We start from the raw sequence: 15,270 nt of genomic DNA, 5'->3' as shown, positions 1-15,270 counted from the left end.
AGAGAGAGGGAGAGGGGGGTGAAAAATATTTTTGTCGACTCGAGGGTCAAATAAGAAAAATACCGGCAGAGCAGAAGAAAAATAAAGAGGCTTTGCACGTGAGTCTAAAAAAATAAAGTGCAGCCTTTTTAGCGAGCCAAAAAAAGTCTAGAGAGCCAAGAGCCGATGAGATTTTCCCTTTTCAAAAAGAAAAAAGCTTTTTTTTCTCTCCCCCCAAAAAAAAAGAAAATTTTCATTTAGACAGCCCCCATGGCTCGATCTGTCTCAGTTGATCTTGCGCAGCACCTTGCCCATTGCGCGTAGACCGGCGAGCGTTAGTGTGACGATGGCCAGGAAGGCAATGGTTGACACGGCAAAGAACGCGTCCGGATGGCTCTCCAGGTGTTAACCAGATTCATGCCAAACAGGCCAGACAAGAAGGTTCCAGTGCTCAGTCCGACGGTCAAAATAGTCAGCCTGATCTCGAGCAGCAGCAGGCTATTGCGCTGCGAGTCCAGGATAATATTGACAACATCTTCGGTTGTACGCACATGCGACGAGACAGACTCGACGTGGTTGACGATTTCCTCGACCTGCTTCAGGTACGTCTCCATCATGAGCTCGACCTCCTCGTGCTCGTTCGTGTCGCGCGTCCGGCCCCGCAGCTTCTGCGTCAGGTACATGGCGGCCAGATCCTCGTCCTGCTCCAATACCTCCTCGATGGCATCGCGGATATTCAGCGCCTTCTGCTCAAACCGCGAGAGCCTCTTGGAGTACTGCAGGAGCTCGCGCAGCTTCGAACGATCGACGCTCTCTTCGAGATACGCCAAAACGTTCTGCACCAAATTGACCAGCACCTCCTCGTCGCTCTGCAGCGAATTCACAACACTTATGAGCACGGCCTCAAGCGCGCGAAACTCAAAGGGCTGCGAGGGCTCGTTGCTCTGGCCAACACTATTGCGCAGCCTCTCCTGCAGCTCATACACCAGGAGGCTCTGGCTGTAACTGGCAGGCGCCCCGATCGAGTCAAAGAGCACAATGCGGTCGGCTTCAATCAACGCCCGAATATGCAGCAGGTTAACGAGGATCGCGTGCTTGCGCACGAGGATCGCGGGCATCTGGTTGACGAACTTGCTGTCGATCTTGCGCAGGTCGCGCGGCTGCAGGCCGTGTTGTGCGCAGAGCTCGGATTTCTGGAACTCGCCGGCACGCACTGTGACGTTGCCGTGGATGTCCAGCTCTGTGCACCGCAGGGTCAGATCAGGGGTTTGCTGGATCTGCTCGATCCGCGCTCGTGTCTCGCTGTTCGGCCCAAACGGCTCTCCACACGCCGCCTTCCCCTGCACCGTCGTTGCTGCCGGGCCCGCTGCCGCCACTGCCCGGACTGAGGCTGCGCTGGAAGCGGTATATCTCCTGTTTAAGCGGCTTTGCGTTCGGGCTGCGTCTCTCCTGCGCACCAGGCTGCAGGGCCTCGGTTTTCGCGGCCGGTGGTGGTCTTGAGTGGGCGCGTTAGGTGTTCGAATTCCGAAACAAAGCCGTGCTTGACTTTGCCCTTCTCCACGGCGTCCTCTAGCTTTTTGGACCGCTTCGTCTTGAGTCGTTCCAGATCAGGCAGCAGGTCAAACATGTTGAATGAAAAGTGCCGCCTGAATACGTCTCTTGTATGCGTGCTGCTGCCGCTGCTGCCGGATGTCCGACATGGCTTGGTTTTGCGAGCTATGGATGCCGATGCCAAGGTGCGCCGTTGCTGGTGTTGCTGCTGGCGTTGTCGCTGATGGTTCTGGTGATTCCATTGCTGGGTCTGTGCTGGTGAACTGTTCAAGCATGCAAAGTAAAGGGCGTTGATCGTCGATGCTGGGTGCGAGGCTCTCAGTCTTTGGAAAGCCGTCCTATGCGTGGCGTGCGAGAGTGCGCTCCAGCACACGTTGTTCATTGTAAGTGGAATGAATGAACCAGCGACCAAGGCGACAAGCTGGGGGGAATTAAAGAGTAGGCGAATTCTAGTGAGAATAATATTAAATATGTTTATTAAACGTCAGCAACAGAAGAAAAAAAGTGAATTCAAGGAAAGGCGGTTGGGCCAGAACCACTGGAGCTCAAAAAAATTATATTGCAAACCACACTGTAACAAAGCCCCAACCTTCAGGGGGTGGGGTAACTATCGAGATTTTGTGTTTATGCGCTTACCTTTAGCGAAAGGTGTTGTTAACAGTGCGTTGACATCTTTCGCCAGTGGTAGAAAAAAGAGCAGCACCCATGTGAACCATTCATAAGCATTTAGCAACAGATTACTCTTGAATTTTTTATAGATATTTGTAGTCTTGTTCTTTTCTTCAGTGCAGACCCATGATCACCGTAATGGCCGATGATGACGGGAAATCATCGGGATCAGTGCAGATAATAAAAATGCCCAAAATATGTCAGCCTGCTCCGCTTGACTTGAAAGTATATTTTTTTGATAGCGAGACCGCCCAAAGCAATGTGGCTGCACAGGCTCTTTCTTTCTTTTGTTTATCTCTGCCATTGCATTATCTGATTCATTAGTCTTGATGAAAATATACATTCCTTAACATCCATCCCCACACCACACGATGCATATTCTTAGGCAGGTTGGACAGATCCCGAACATCAAACAGATCGGACAGATCCGGCAGATCCGGCAGATCAGACAGAGCGACAGACCGGCCAGATCAGGCACTTTGCACAGACGAGCCGCCACAGCCAAGTGCTGCGCGTACTGGGGCTAGAGTCATCGTGCGACGACACGGCAGCGGCAATAGTCACCAGCTCCGGCGAGATCCTCAGCGAGACCAACCGACACCAGCACGCAATCCACTCACAGCACGGCGGCATAGTGCCGGGGCTTGCAGCCAACCACCACCTGATGAACATGCCGCTGGTAGTCCACGAGACTTTGAAAGCAGCCGGGCTGCAGATTAGCGACCTCGACGCCATTGCCGTGACACGCGGGCCCGGGCTGCCAGCCAGCCTGGCCGTCTGCGTGTCGGCAGGGAAGACTCTCGCAGCCGTGCACGAAAAGCCGCTCATTGGCGTGCACCACATGGAGGCTCACGCGCTGATGGCGCGTATGGGCGCCGAAGACAAGGTGCAGTTCCCCTACCTGTGCCTGTTGATCAGCGGCGGCCACACGCTGACACTGGTGGTGCACGACATTAACGAGTATACGATGATCGGGACCACGCGTGACGACAGCATCGGCGAGGCCTTCGACAAAGTTGCCCGCGAGCTGCAGATACCCTGGATTGACGCCCAGATCGGCGGCGGCGCAGGCCCGGCGCTGGAGCAGTGCGCGCTGGCCGGCGATCCAACCCGCTTCCAGCTGCCTGTGCCCATGGACAAGGCCGACAGCGCAGGCTCGCCGGACTTTAGCTTTTCGGGGCTCAAGACGCATGTCAAGCGCATGCGCGAGCAGGCGCTCTTCGACCCGCTGTGCGCCCAGGACCAAGCCGACGTCGCCGCCGCATTTCAGATGACGGCCGCTAAGCACCTGCGCAAGAAGACCGTGCTGGCCTTTAGGCGCGCGCGTGAGCTGCTGCAGGGCCAGCCGCTGTCGTGCTTGGTGGCCAGCGGTGGTGTGGCGAGCAACCTGGCTGTTCGCCAAGTGCTGGCTGGGCTGGCTGCGAAGGAGGGCGTGGAGCTCGTGTGTCCGCCGCCCAGCTTATGCACGGATAACGGCGTGATGATTGCCTGGGCGGGCATCGAGCGGCTGCGCAGGGGGCTGCTGGACCCGTACACTATTGACTTTATTCAGCGGTGGCCGCTCGAGGACCTCAAGCAGATGGGCTACACGGAGCGCACATCGAGCTTTTGACTTGAGAAAATTACATGATCAAAATGATCGATCGCGCGCTTTGGCAGGACAAGGGGGGAGGAGGGAGTGGATCCATCGGACAGTGGAAATCGAGAAAGGCAAGGAGCAGAAGCGGACCAGGAACTGAATCAGCCCATCTGTTCTTTCTCTCCTTCTCTCTCCCTCTCTCCCTCTCTTTCTCTCTCTCCCTCCCTCTCTCTCTTTTCTCTCCTAATTCATTTTTGTAAAAACTACAATTTATATTACACGCTACTGCTGCTGTCACCACAGCCACCAACTGTTTTGGAATTTATCGCGACCATGTCCTTCGCAGATCCCACGGTGGTCGTCTGCGCTGTTCTGGCCGCCATTGCCGGCACGGTCTACTTTTACTATTACTCGCTGCTGGCCAACCAGCCCGACATCCACCCACTTCAGCTTGCACAACAGTCGTCGGTCAGCAAGACCCGTCAGTCACTCAGAGAAACCGCCACCTACCGCTCCAAATCCACACCAGACGGCACCCGCCTGCTGTCAACTCTATCGGATGACATGAAAACACTGCGTGATGCCATCCGCCTCGGCCGCAGCGTCGCCAGCCCCAGTGCCGTTCAGGTCATTGTTGACGATGCCGTACAAAAGGTCACCTCCGAAGAGATGGTCACCCGCGTTTCGGCCCTTTCTGCCGGCCTTTTGCGCTTGCTGGGCGAGGCGCAGATAAAGTCAGCTGCTATTTATCTTGAGGGCTCGGTCGAAGCACTTGTCGCCTACCAGGCTTGCATTGAGGCCGGAATAGTCGCAATCCCGATTTCTGCTTCTGAATCGCCTGCCAATGTCTCTGCTATTCTTAAGCACTCTAAGACACGGTTGCTTGTCACGTTGAGTACGCTGGCAGTAAAGCTGGGTGCTGCTGCTGTCGCTTCGACCTGCATCAAGCATGTTGTTCTTGTTGGCGAGCTTGATGGGTCCGAGGCGTCCGATGCATTCCGTGCTGCTGCCAGCGTGACCCACTTCAGGGAGCTCGAGCGGGGTGGTGGCTGCGAGAAGGACGCCGTTATTGAAACAGCCGACGCCGCATATGTTTTGTACGGTAGCGTTGGTGAGGGCCGTGCGCCCAGAGGCGTTGTAATCACCCACGCCAATGCGCTGGCGGCCATCACTGGAATCGTCGCCAGCCTGCCTGCCACACAGGTGCTGACCAAGAAGGACACATTCATGTCGGTTGCATCCCTGGCCAACGCCATCAACCTCAACTTTATCAACATTGCTCTGACCTACAGCTGCTCGATCTGCATCCTGGAAACTAGCGACGCAGAAAAGCTTATCAACCAGGCGTACCAACTCCAGCCCACATTCACTTTCCTAGACCCATTGATCACCCGGGATCTCGTCCAGCTGTTCTACTCAAATGTCGTCAAGTACCCAAAGCTTGAGTACGCGATGTTTATGAGCGGATACCGTCGCGCGCAGGACTCGCTGATGCGCGGGATTGTGCCAAAGTTTAATTTCTGGGACTTTTCCTATTTCCGCCACTACCGCAACGTCATGGGCGGCAAGCTCCGCCTCATGTACATTGATGGGCCGACGACACCCTCGAAGAGCATAGAGTGGCTCAGGGTCATGCATGGCGCAAAGGTTATTCCTTTGTTTGGAACCGCCCACACCACTGCGCTCATCACCGCCGGCTCGTACTATGACTATGCGTCCGCTATCGACACGCACAATGTGGGTGCCCCAGTGGCGTGCAACGAGATCAAGCTTGTAGATGCCGTGGACGGGGTTAGCCTGACTGCCGAGGACAAGCCGTATCCTCGGGAAGGATTTTTGTCCGCGGTGCTAATGTTGCCGTCGGCCTGTGGAACGACAAGCCCCTCAAGCTCAAGCCTGGAAATTGGCTCGAGCTGCCCTACTATGGTGAAATCTTCCCCAACGGCACAATCGACGTTATCGGATCCACCCAAGGGACAACCAAGAGCTCGCTCAGCCCATCTGGCTATCTCTTTGCCGAGCGCCTGGAGCTTGCTTTGGCGTCCTCCAGGGCGATCACTGACATCTGTATCGTTTCATCGCCCGACTCCAAAACTCTTGATATTGTTGCGCACCCGCGTCCCATGGAGTTGTTCGCCGAGGCCCAACTGTGCAAGAAAACGTACCGGATGAAGGAGATCGAAAAGTTTGCATGGTGTGCAGAGTACATTCGCGACAAGATTATTGAGACCGCCCGCAAGTCTTCTGAGTTCCGGTGGGTTGCGGATTTGCCTGTGCAGAGTGTGCGTGTCAGGCTGGTGTCAGCTCCGTTTTCTGTTGAAAACAACTTGGCTTTGCAGGATGGAACTAACAACCGGGTAGCTGCAAAAAAGTTGTTTTCATCGTTGTAAAAAAGCAAAATGATTTTCCTTGGGACACTACTTTTTTTGCCTACGTGCAAGAAGAGAATTCTTAATTAAATAAATTCAGAACATGTGTATTGGTTTGGGATTGACAATTTAAGCAAGAACGTGGAGCCAAGATAAACCTGATTTAAAACATATATGTTCTTTTTTATATACGCATGTGCGGCTGCCTATTCATAGTTCATAATTCGTAATTCAAATAAGAGTTGCAAATATAATGTGGTACCCAACACACATTTCAAGCCAATATCTCCCTTTTCAAGAATCAAGATTGCCCTCATGGCCGCCATACACATTCATGTTATTTCTGGCTAACATCAAGGAACACCATGATGTTTACAGCGCTGCTCCCTTTTTCAGTTTCTTAAGTAATTTGAGACTTGAATATATTAATTTAGACCCACATTTTTATAGAGCATGACATATAAATGTAAAGAAATAAAAGTTGGTCATTTCTTTTAGGTGCTTAAATATAGTTAATTTGCGAATTATGCCGATGAATATAAATAATATGCAAATGTATATACATGTTCCAAATATGTAAAAGATATATAATTATATTAGTATGATTATATAAGTTTTCATTATTTTTCAAATGGATCAACTTTTGTAATTGTGAATCGGAATGCTTTTAGATACATTAGAAAAAAATGAGCATGTATTTCAATCAAAAAAGAAAGAGAAACAATTAGGAGCACGTATATTTTTGCTCTGAGATCAGTGTACGGTATATACAAACACAATTCATTTTCTAATAAAAAAGTATGTGTTTAATGCAAACCCATTTTACATATCAATGTACAATGTACGGCCAAAAAGGTAAACACGACTGCCACCAGAAAAAACACGTGTATAAAAAGAACACTTTTGCCGACAAAATCCAACTCGCAAAACAGTATCAAACACATTCGCCTTCCGCCTACCTTTTCCTCCCAAACACACCCATTGACCCAATCCCTTAAATAATGCAGTTTTTTACCGCCATTATTGCCGCTCTCGCCTCCAGCCTTGTTCTCGCTGCCCCTGCTCCTGCTTCTGCCGACGCCAATCCTACTATATCTCCACTCGCTCCTGCCGCAACCCCCAAGCATCCTGCCAGCTACGAGCGTCGTGGATGGGACTTTTACCGACCTATCACCAAGTATCGCCGCGGATGGGACTTTCACCACCCCATTACCCAGGCAAAAAATTAAATTCGTTGTATGTCAAAAGGATTAGTAGATTATTAGGTCGAGAAGCTTTTGGCGCACGGTATAGCTTGCCTAAACTTGATGCGCACAGCTAGGACTGCCAAAATGAATGCAATACCACCAATGTTATTTTACTTTAAACACTTTATTAATAAGTATAGCGAACAGCGCTGTTACATTTTCTTATTATTGAATATAATATTACATTTAATAATACACAATAACAATGTTTTCATCAAATGCACTTAGATGACGAAATGAGTGGATATATTTGTAATCTATATTTTAGTTGAGGCAAACTCGAGCTATTCCAAAAATATATTTTATTAAGTGGTGAATGAGTTTGTGTGTGTAATATCTAATTTGGTCTATTTTTATGTCTATCACCATATAGGCAACCCCTGCCAATGCTTGACAAAGCAAACAATTAAGCAATGACGTTGGCGCTGTTGGAGGAGCTGACCTTGTCACTAGTTACGCTGGCGTCCTTGTTATTGGCGTAATAAGTGTTGTCGTTGTAGTTAGCAGCAAAGGAGTCGCGGTCAAAGTTGTTGACCGTGCTGAGCGCAATTGGAAAGCCCGATGCGTAGCTTCCGTAGTTGCCAACACTACCGTAGTTACCAACACCGCCATAATTGCCGATATTGCCATAGTTGCCAGCACCTAGTTGCCATATTGCCTAGTTGCCAGCACCGCCGTAATTGCCAACACCACCGTAGCTATTGTACGCGTTGTATGCTCCGCCGTAGGGGTAGACGTTGTTGTTGTATCCTGCGTTGTAAGGATAAGCATTGCCACGTTAACGCTACCACTGCCGCCGCCGCAAGTGTTTTCGGTGGACTGGTAGCTGGCAGAAACGGGGCTGGCATTAGCAGCAGGCACAATAAAGGCAGCAATGGCAGCAAGAGCGGTGATGGTAGTGGCAAAGCAAAGCATGTTTGTAAATGTTGCGGTTGTAGTTGGTATTTAATCTAAAGTGGAAAGTGTTAGCTGAGTGAGCAGTGTTGTGAGGATACTGAATACCTGGAATATGAGACGCGCATTGTTGCTTTATATATACAAGTTTTTGTCTGGAAGTCCAACAAATAATTTACATAAAGCTATTTTCAAATGCCAAATATATGAATGCAATCCAAAATTTCCTTGTACATATGTTTTATCCATATTTCTTGATTCATCTGCCATTTTATCTTTTTTATTATTGCACCACTTAAAATCACAGGAATTAACAGCAAGTTAATTTGTTGAGCATTAAAGTTGAATTTATAGCAATGCTTGTCCATGTATAAAACAATGGAAAAAATCATATTTAAAATCGAGTAAATATGCTAAAGCCCGATTTGGGCAAATGTACATATTTATTTTTTGTTACTATTGCTGCTACTAATGTTATTGCAGTGTTTGCTGTTGACATCCGAATTTGACCAAATCAAGCAATTACGTTGGCAGTATTGAGGGCGTGCACGTTGTCGCTGACCACATTGGCGTTTTGGTTGTTGGCAAACAGCGTGTTGTCATTGGAATTGGCAGCGTAAAAGTCGCGGTCAAATGCATTCACGGTGTTGGCCGCAAATGGAAAGCCGCCCCAGCCCCAGCCGCCGCCACACCCAATTCCACCGCAACCTCCCCAGCCGCCGCCGCAGCGCTTGGCCAGATGATCGCCAGTGGAATGATCGCGTCTGATAAACGGGAAGCCAGCGGTGCCAGCACAGCAGCGCCGGTGGCAATTGCTGCGGTGTTCACAAACGGAAAGCCAGCAGTTCCGGCAATGGCAGCGCCAGTGGCAAAGCCAGTGGTCAATGGCCCGACAAAGCCAGTTCCAAAAAATCCGGGAGCACCAACAAATGGCAGAATCGGGCTGGCAGTGGCGCCAGGAGCAATAACAACAGCGCAGCAAGGGCAGCAATAAAAGTGACAGCAGAGTTAGGCATGTTTAAAAGTGATAATTGTATGTGTGTGGTGTTTGTAAGGGTGTGTTTGTAAGTGTATGAGGCAAGAGGATGTAGAACACGGAGTGTAATGTTTAACATTTTGAATTGTTAGTCCGGGCTGCTCTATATTTATACACTTTTTGTATGCACTCAATTTTTATAATTTTCAAGCAGGGCTTGCCCAAAGTCGAATATAAGACGCTAGCGTGTTTTATTTCACATGGTTTCTAAATCTTTAGATGTATCGCAAAATAAGATAAATTTACTTTAGAAATATTGGCTTGATGCTAAAAAACCATTTATTTGGGTCAGTAATAATTTTATTTCGAAATACAATGCCCAACTGACTGAATGTAAACATAAAAAGATGTGTTTGTTACTTGTGTTGTGCTGTGTTGTTTGGCAGGTGTTAATTTGAAAACTAGATAAAACATGTTTGCATGTGTTCAACTAATTTTGTTTTTAAAATTTAAATTAGGCAAAAGACAATAGCACAACGCACAGTATGTAAGAATATATGTTTTTGACTGTTGTTTTCATTTCCATATTTTTAAAATATTTACGGAGATGGTTATATAATAGTTTTTTACTAGTACTGGTTTGAAAAGTGGGTAGTATATTTAAATGCTAGTTTATATGTTCTCGCGTCAGTGCACCAAAAATCAAACAACTCAGTAAACTAACTAGTATTAGAGCAACTAGGCATTGTAAAGTTGCAAGTGTATGTGTATAAAATGCACATTATAAACAAACACCAAAGTTGTTTTATGCGTAAATTGCACAAGCAATATACATAAAGTCAGACTTGGGCCAAAGCAGGTTTGTGGGTATTATATAGAAACATTCATGTTTCAAAGCGTATTGGCCACAGCTGAAAATGGTCAATTGGATGTGTCTATACAATTGTGATAGCTTTTTAGACAAAGTACAGTATTTGTTTGCGTTTTGTTTGTTATTTTCAGGAATGGGCTTTCAAATAAAACAGTGACAATGGATTCTATGGATGCTATCAATTCCAACCAGCTTTTATATTTCCCATTGTAAATTACTAACATAAACTGCCCATTAAATGCAACGTTTTATGTTACTAAATTTGATGCAGCCAAAAAATATGATTTATTGATTTTTGTAAATGTGGGTTCAAAGTTGCTAAATCCTAAAATATGTAATAACTCTGGCTGTTCTTAGCGGCTCAAATGGTGCTACTAGTACTTTTGTTGCTGCTGTTTTATATCTTGGAGGTTTTACCATTTGCTCAACAATGAATCAACCAATAACGTTGGCTGCATTAGAACGTTCACGTTGTCGCAAACTACATTGGAGTTTTGTTGTTGGCAAAGACAGTGTTGTCGCAGCAGTTGGCAGCAAACGAGTTGCGGTCAAACGCGTTGACAGTGTTGGCCGCAAAAGGGAAACCACCCCAGCCGCCACAGCCACCGCCTACACCCCAGCCACCGCAGCGCTTGGCTACGTGGTGACCAGCATGGCCATGCTCGACGTTGCTCCTGGCAAAGTTATGCGGCTTCTGGACAGGGTTTCCGTTTGCAGCAATGGCATCGTGGGCAGTGGCGGTCGAAACGGCACTCAGCACAAGGACAGCGATGGCAGCAAAGTTGTTAAGCATTGTTTTTTATGTGTGTAGATGAGTGGATGAAACCGTTGGTGTTTGTTGAAGTCAGCTGTAGTCAATACAATTGTAATTGTAATGTTTGTGTATGCATTTGTATTTTTCTGGGGGAACTGGTCGCCTGTTTTATACACAAAATGCGGCGACAGTTGCTTTAAGCAAAAGGAGAGCAAATATTTGAAGCGAAATAGCAAGCTATTAAGCAGGTATAGTTGCATCAGTGATGTTCAATCAATTATTTGTTCAGTAATTCAGTTGGTTTGCTGCCAACAAGATGAAAACATTTGTGTGCGAGAGTGATGTGAAAGTGGATTCAACTAACAGTTTTAGGTCGAACATTTTGATATTGATAATGCATTTACTCGCACTTTAGGTGCCAATCAAAAAGCAAAACAAAAAGCAGCCATTGTTACTTCACAAAACGTGTGGTCATATAGTTTGCAGTCATTATTATAAATTAAGAGTGCTGTGTAGATTGAACTCACATGTCAAAAATGCGTTGTTAGTTTAGAGGTAAAATTGCCGCTTCCCAAGCGGTTGTCCCGGGTTCGATTCCCGGACATCGCACATTTTGCTATTCAACTTGCCCTTTTTTATAAGATTTCATTTTTACTGTAAATGGTTTATGACAGTATTATTACCTAAAGCTGCTTTGACATGTAGACGCATCCAATGCGTTAAGCCCACGGATATTTATCTGCATTGAAGAAATTGAAGTTTCTGTTCTTATTTTGTTTTAGAACGACCAGTTATTGGCCGTGTGCTAAATGGCCGTCCATTTTTTGCTTATTTGGCGCGGTTTCAATGTTCTCATAGCCATCCTATATGAGTGTGTAATCTGCCACTTGTAATGCTTGGGACGGGCACATTTGCTGGCAATGGTATGCTTGTGTTTCAAACCACAGCTTTGGTTCGTCACCTGTTTCATTGATATTTGATTGTTTCCAAAAAGTAGCACATGTGCGGCTCTGCACTTGCCCAAAATGGTATTTGCATCCTCAGCCTTGATTGTTGACCGCATATACATGTGTGCAATCAACATTCATCCGCCAACTTGTTGAGGTGACTTACATATCGGTTTGCACACTATCGCCATTTCTTTTTTGTGTTCCGCACCATAGTAAGATGTGTGTATTGCATTGTTCCGCCAGCTGCAAAGTTATGTGGCTCTGCAGTTGGGTGTTTGTTTGCTGATATGCCGTCTCTCTTATTCTCTCTTTTTTACTTTCTTCGTTTGCTCGACATAATTTCTTAAATTTTTTAGTTTCGGCCGTCTAATATTTTATTTTGCTTGATATTTTGGCTCGCAGATATCCACAGCAATGGCATTGGCATCGGCGGAGACAAACCGCTTCGCGGCTCGAAGCTTTGTGCCCACAGTTAGCATATCACACAACAAGAGAAAGAGACTGGAGCTGGTGTTGAGCATACTGGGCAATCCAGTCGTCATTCACGATATCCAGCAGCGCAAGGCAGTGGTGCGCGGCACAGTGGCCATAATCAGCCGGCAGATCCAGTGCGCTCGCGAGGTAACTCTCCAGCTGACCGGCACCACAGTGCTTACGAACGCGCAGCAGATGGGAGGCTCTACCACCAGCAGACGCACATTCTTAAAGCTGGAGCAAACGTTGTCCCAGCCGATGCTGAACAGCAAGCGCCACAGCCACAGCCACAGCCACAGCCACAGCCACAGCCACAGCCATAACTGCAACCAATATGCGGTGGGCACATATACCGTGCCGTTCGAGTTTGTTCTGGAGGAGGTCTATTTGCTGCCGATGACTTGCACGTGCCGAAATGCACCGTTGATACGCAATCACCGCCACTGCCACTGCAGCAAAGGCACCAGCGCCAGAAACCAAGCCAAAACATGGGTTGCTGGGTGCAGTCTCGAGGCTTTGGGTTTGGTCCCCGTGCGGTCAGGGCGCAGGCAGGGCTAGCACTGGTCAGGTACCCGCCAATTGGAGACCCTGGCACATTTGTAGCTTGCATTCAGCCGGACACAAGAACGGGTGTGCTCTGCGTCTTTGCTGGCGGCGATTCGGCGCTGGTTTACCGCGTGCGCATGCAAACAAATGCAGCAGCCCCGGCGACGGCATTGGGTTTTTGCTCGATGTCTTCATGTCAACCGCCACGCCGAAAACCAGCGGCGCATTGAGCTCGAGCAGTTCCGGGTCCAGTCGAGCTCCAGCAATGGTCATAACAACTATAGCCGCGGCATAGCACAAATGGCAACACGCCGATTGAGCCCAGCCACTCTCACCACACTATCGGGTCGCGCTGCTACAAGGTGCGCGCCCAGCTGGTGCAGAAGGTCCGGTACCTGACGAATCACGATCTGGTCGCCGATGCAAACGACGACGTGTACATGTTCTGGACCAAGCGTGTAGTGGCCGAGGAAAAAGTGGCTGATATTCTCGATTTAGCAGCAACCATCGACGAGCTGCAGACGACACACGTGCAGTGGACGCTGGCAGTGCCCCACGATGCCCAGGGCAGCCTGCAGTCCAAGGAAATCCAGGTGCAGTACGATGTGTATGTTGACTTTTTCCCGCTGCGGCACGAGTCAGAGGGCTTCTCCGCGCGAGGCATGCTGAAAAGTATAGGTGCAAAGCCTGGTAGCCACCCTGTGTCTTGCAAACTGCCACTGCTCATTATGCCGGTGCCTGTGTCTGCGCTGCTGGCCAGCCCGCCGGTGTATGCTGCAGACTGATACATCTTTTAATTATTAGTTATTTTAATTATTTTGTGCTGCCCATAGCTTGTTCAAATTGCAGTTTTTTGCAGTCACACAACGACCAATGTCGCCACCGCAGTGCACCAATACAATGTGTTTAATGACAAGAATACCATACCACTCATTCTCTTCTCTTATTACTTTTTCATTTCTAATTTTATATTATTGCTTATGGTGCTTTTCGTTGCAAGCACCAAGACCGCCGCCACGATACTCGGGATAGCTCGCACAATGTCAACCTCGCCGACCCAGAGCGCCGGCCCACTTGAAAAGCTGATCCGCCAGCGCATCCAGGAGCAGTACGCGCCCGTGCAGCTGGAGATCAAAAACGAGTCTCACAAGCACCGTCACCACGCACCCATGGAGGGGGTCAGCAGCACGGAAACGCACTTCCACGTCAGAGTTGTTTCGGACAAGTTTGCCAGCCTCACGCTGTTGAAGCGGCAGCGCGGAATATACGAGCTGCTGAAGGATGAGATGCAGCGAGAGGGCGGCATCCATGCACTGTCGCTGGTTACAAAGACGCCCAAAGAGGTTGGCATTGTCGACGAGATTTTGACAGAGCAGGTATAAGGTGAGGAAAGATGAATGAGAGCGATGAACATGAGCAGGGCGTGCATAGAATCCGGGCAATTGCAGCAGAAATAATGTTCTAGTTTGGTTGCCCTTTTTTAACAATGTGGCAAATCAAAAATGAAATAAAGTTAATTATTGCAAAGATACGATTTTAACATCTAAGTCACACCTCTTCCAACACTCTCATCGCACACATTTCCCCCAATACCCAACTCAGCTTTATTTTCGGCACACTTTTGCATTGAGCACTTCTTTTGGCACACTCCGGCCGCGACTGCCGCTTCCAGATGATTCATGATATTCTGCATAGCTATAGGGATGCATACAGCGCTTAGATACTATACATGAAGAGCAATGATTCGGGTTTACAAAGGTTCCTTATTAATAGCTTTATTGCTTTTTACACTTTCTAATTGCTTGCTCTTGTCAATAAATGGTTGTATTTTGGTGTTGTATTTTAGGTTTTTTAAAAAACCTAAAAATATGTTAGAAAATGGAGATAAATTAAAGTAATGGTCATTATAATAACAATGAATTATATGCATTTCTTCCAAGGAAAATGATTATCGGCTGCCCGACAGCCGCTCCTTTTATACGTTCTCCTTGGTATGTAAACAGACTACAATACCTTTTCATTGTTGCTCTGATTTCCACGCGAACATTTATAAATCAGTAAGACGACATATGTAAAACGGCGTAGGATTAACTGGTATTTACATTATTTAAAGACTAATGAGCGCAGCCATGTTAAAACTTGAGGACATTGACGTACAATACAAAGGTTAGTGGCAATCAGCGTTCAAGCGAGATTATTGACAGCTTAATATTGAATTTTATTTGTTTTGGTTGGTGTGTGGAAGGGTGGGCGTCACTTGGAGATAGTGCAATACCAAGGTCACCCGCTCCCGGCCAAGTATGCAAGCAGGGACTGTAGCCGGGCATGCCCAAGCAAAAAATTGTGAACATCGTGATGTTGGGGCAGTGCCCCAATCTAAGATGTTACTCTTAGAAGAACATGTTACTAAA

At 47.8% G+C, this 15,270-nt stretch overlaps 6 protein-coding genes and 1 non-coding gene across 7 annotated transcripts; 5 read left to right on the top strand and 2 right to left on the bottom strand.

The window, feature by feature from the left end:
* Positions 1 to 5: 5 nt before the first annotated feature.
* BX661DRAFT_188244 (uncharacterized protein) lies at positions 6 to 1,726 on the bottom strand. Its single transcript, XM_051537390.1, is given in 4 exon segments — positions 6 to 375; positions 390 to 1,300; positions 1,326 to 1,417; positions 1,437 to 1,726. 4 exon segments carry the CDS (start codon positions 1,604 to 1,606, stop codon positions 265 to 267), a joined length of 1,284 nt encoding a protein of 427 aa, XP_051389110.1. The 5' UTR covers positions 1,607 to 1,726; the 3' UTR covers positions 6 to 264.
* A 706-nt stretch (positions 1,727 to 2,432) lies between these two features.
* On the top strand, positions 2,433 to 4,001 carry BX661DRAFT_188243 (metalloendopeptidase). Its single transcript, XM_051537389.1, has 2 exons — positions 2,433 to 2,588; positions 2,660 to 4,001. Exons 1-2 carry the CDS (start codon positions 2,571 to 2,573, stop codon positions 3,809 to 3,811), a joined length of 1,170 nt encoding a protein of 389 aa, XP_051389109.1. The 5' UTR covers positions 2,433 to 2,570; the 3' UTR covers positions 3,812 to 4,001.
* Positions 4,002 to 6,268, top strand: BX661DRAFT_188241 (uncharacterized protein). Its single transcript, XM_051537388.1, is given in 2 exon segments — positions 4,002 to 5,595; positions 5,610 to 6,268. 2 exon segments carry the CDS (start codon positions 4,112 to 4,114, stop codon positions 6,166 to 6,168), a joined length of 2,043 nt encoding a protein of 680 aa, XP_051389108.1. The 5' UTR covers positions 4,002 to 4,111; the 3' UTR covers positions 6,169 to 6,268.
* A 4,348-nt stretch (positions 6,269 to 10,616) lies between these two features.
* BX661DRAFT_173297 (uncharacterized protein) lies at positions 10,617 to 10,928 on the bottom strand (the record flags this gene model as incomplete). Its single annotated transcript, XM_051533856.1, has 1 exon — positions 10,617 to 10,928. The coding sequence occupies one exon, from the start codon at positions 10,926 to 10,928 to the stop codon at positions 10,617 to 10,619; it is 312 nt and encodes a 103-aa protein (XP_051389107.1).
* Positions 10,929 to 11,427: 499 nt separating this feature from the next.
* BX661DRAFT_t119 lies at positions 11,428 to 11,498 on the top strand. The gene has a single exon. It is a non-coding gene; the product is annotated as a tRNA-Gly (tRNA).
* A 643-nt stretch (positions 11,499 to 12,141) lies between these two features.
* Positions 12,142 to 13,833, top strand: BX661DRAFT_188238 (uncharacterized protein). The gene is given in 4 exon segments (XM_051537387.1): positions 12,142 to 12,694; positions 12,774 to 12,813; positions 12,827 to 12,990; positions 13,144 to 13,833. 4 exon segments carry the CDS (start codon positions 12,254 to 12,256, stop codon positions 13,642 to 13,644), a joined length of 1,146 nt encoding a protein of 381 aa, XP_051389106.1. The 5' UTR covers positions 12,142 to 12,253; the 3' UTR covers positions 13,645 to 13,833.
* BX661DRAFT_188235 (bola-like protein-domain-containing protein) lies at positions 13,765 to 14,620 on the top strand. Its single transcript, XM_051537386.1, has one exon. The coding sequence runs from the start codon at positions 13,840 to 13,842 to the stop codon at positions 14,239 to 14,241; it is 402 nt and encodes a 133-aa protein (XP_051389105.1). The 5' UTR covers positions 13,765 to 13,839; the 3' UTR covers positions 14,242 to 14,620.
* The last annotated feature ends 650 nt before the right edge of the window (positions 14,621 to 15,270 follow it).

The sequence above is a fragment of the Kickxella alabastrina genome (assembly GCF_025024165.1).
Source record: "Kickxella alabastrina strain RSA 675 chromosome Unknown BX661scaffold_29, whole genome shotgun sequence".
In the NCBI taxonomy this organism is placed as follows: domain Eukaryota; kingdom Fungi; phylum Kickxellomycota; class Kickxellomycetes; order Kickxellales; family Kickxellaceae; genus Kickxella; species Kickxella alabastrina.
This window is presented reverse-complemented; position numbering and strand designations above follow the sequence as displayed.

Excerpts from the sequence above, each read along its gene's own strand:
- BX661DRAFT_188244 (XM_051537390.1), bottom strand. The coding sequence starts at position 1,606 with ATGTTTGACCTGCTGCCTGATCTGGAACGACTCAAGACGAAGCGGTCC. Across the intron at positions 1,301-1,325 it reads CGGGCCCGGCAGCAACGACG|AGCCGTTTGGGCCGAACAGC; the intron begins GTGCAGGGGAAG and ends CGGCGTGTGGAG.
- BX661DRAFT_188235 (XM_051537386.1), top strand. The coding sequence starts at position 13,840 with ATGGTGCTTTTCGTTGCAAGCACCAAGACCGCCGCCACGATACTCGGG.
- BX661DRAFT_188241 (XM_051537388.1), top strand. The coding sequence starts at position 4,112 with ATGTCCTTCGCAGATCCCACGGTGGTCGTCTGCGCTGTTCTGGCCGCC.
- BX661DRAFT_188238 (XM_051537387.1), top strand. The coding sequence starts at position 12,254 with ATGGCATTGGCATCGGCGGAGACAAACCGCTTCGCGGCTCGAAGCTTT. Across the intron at positions 12,695-12,773 it reads TCGAGTTTGTTCTGGAGGAG|GCACCAGCGCCAGAAACCAA; the intron begins GTCTATTTGCTG and ends ACTGCAGCAAAG. Across the intron at positions 12,991-13,143 it reads ATTCGGCGCTGGTTTACCGC|CCGCGGCATAGCACAAATGG; the intron begins GTGCGCATGCAA and ends TAACAACTATAG.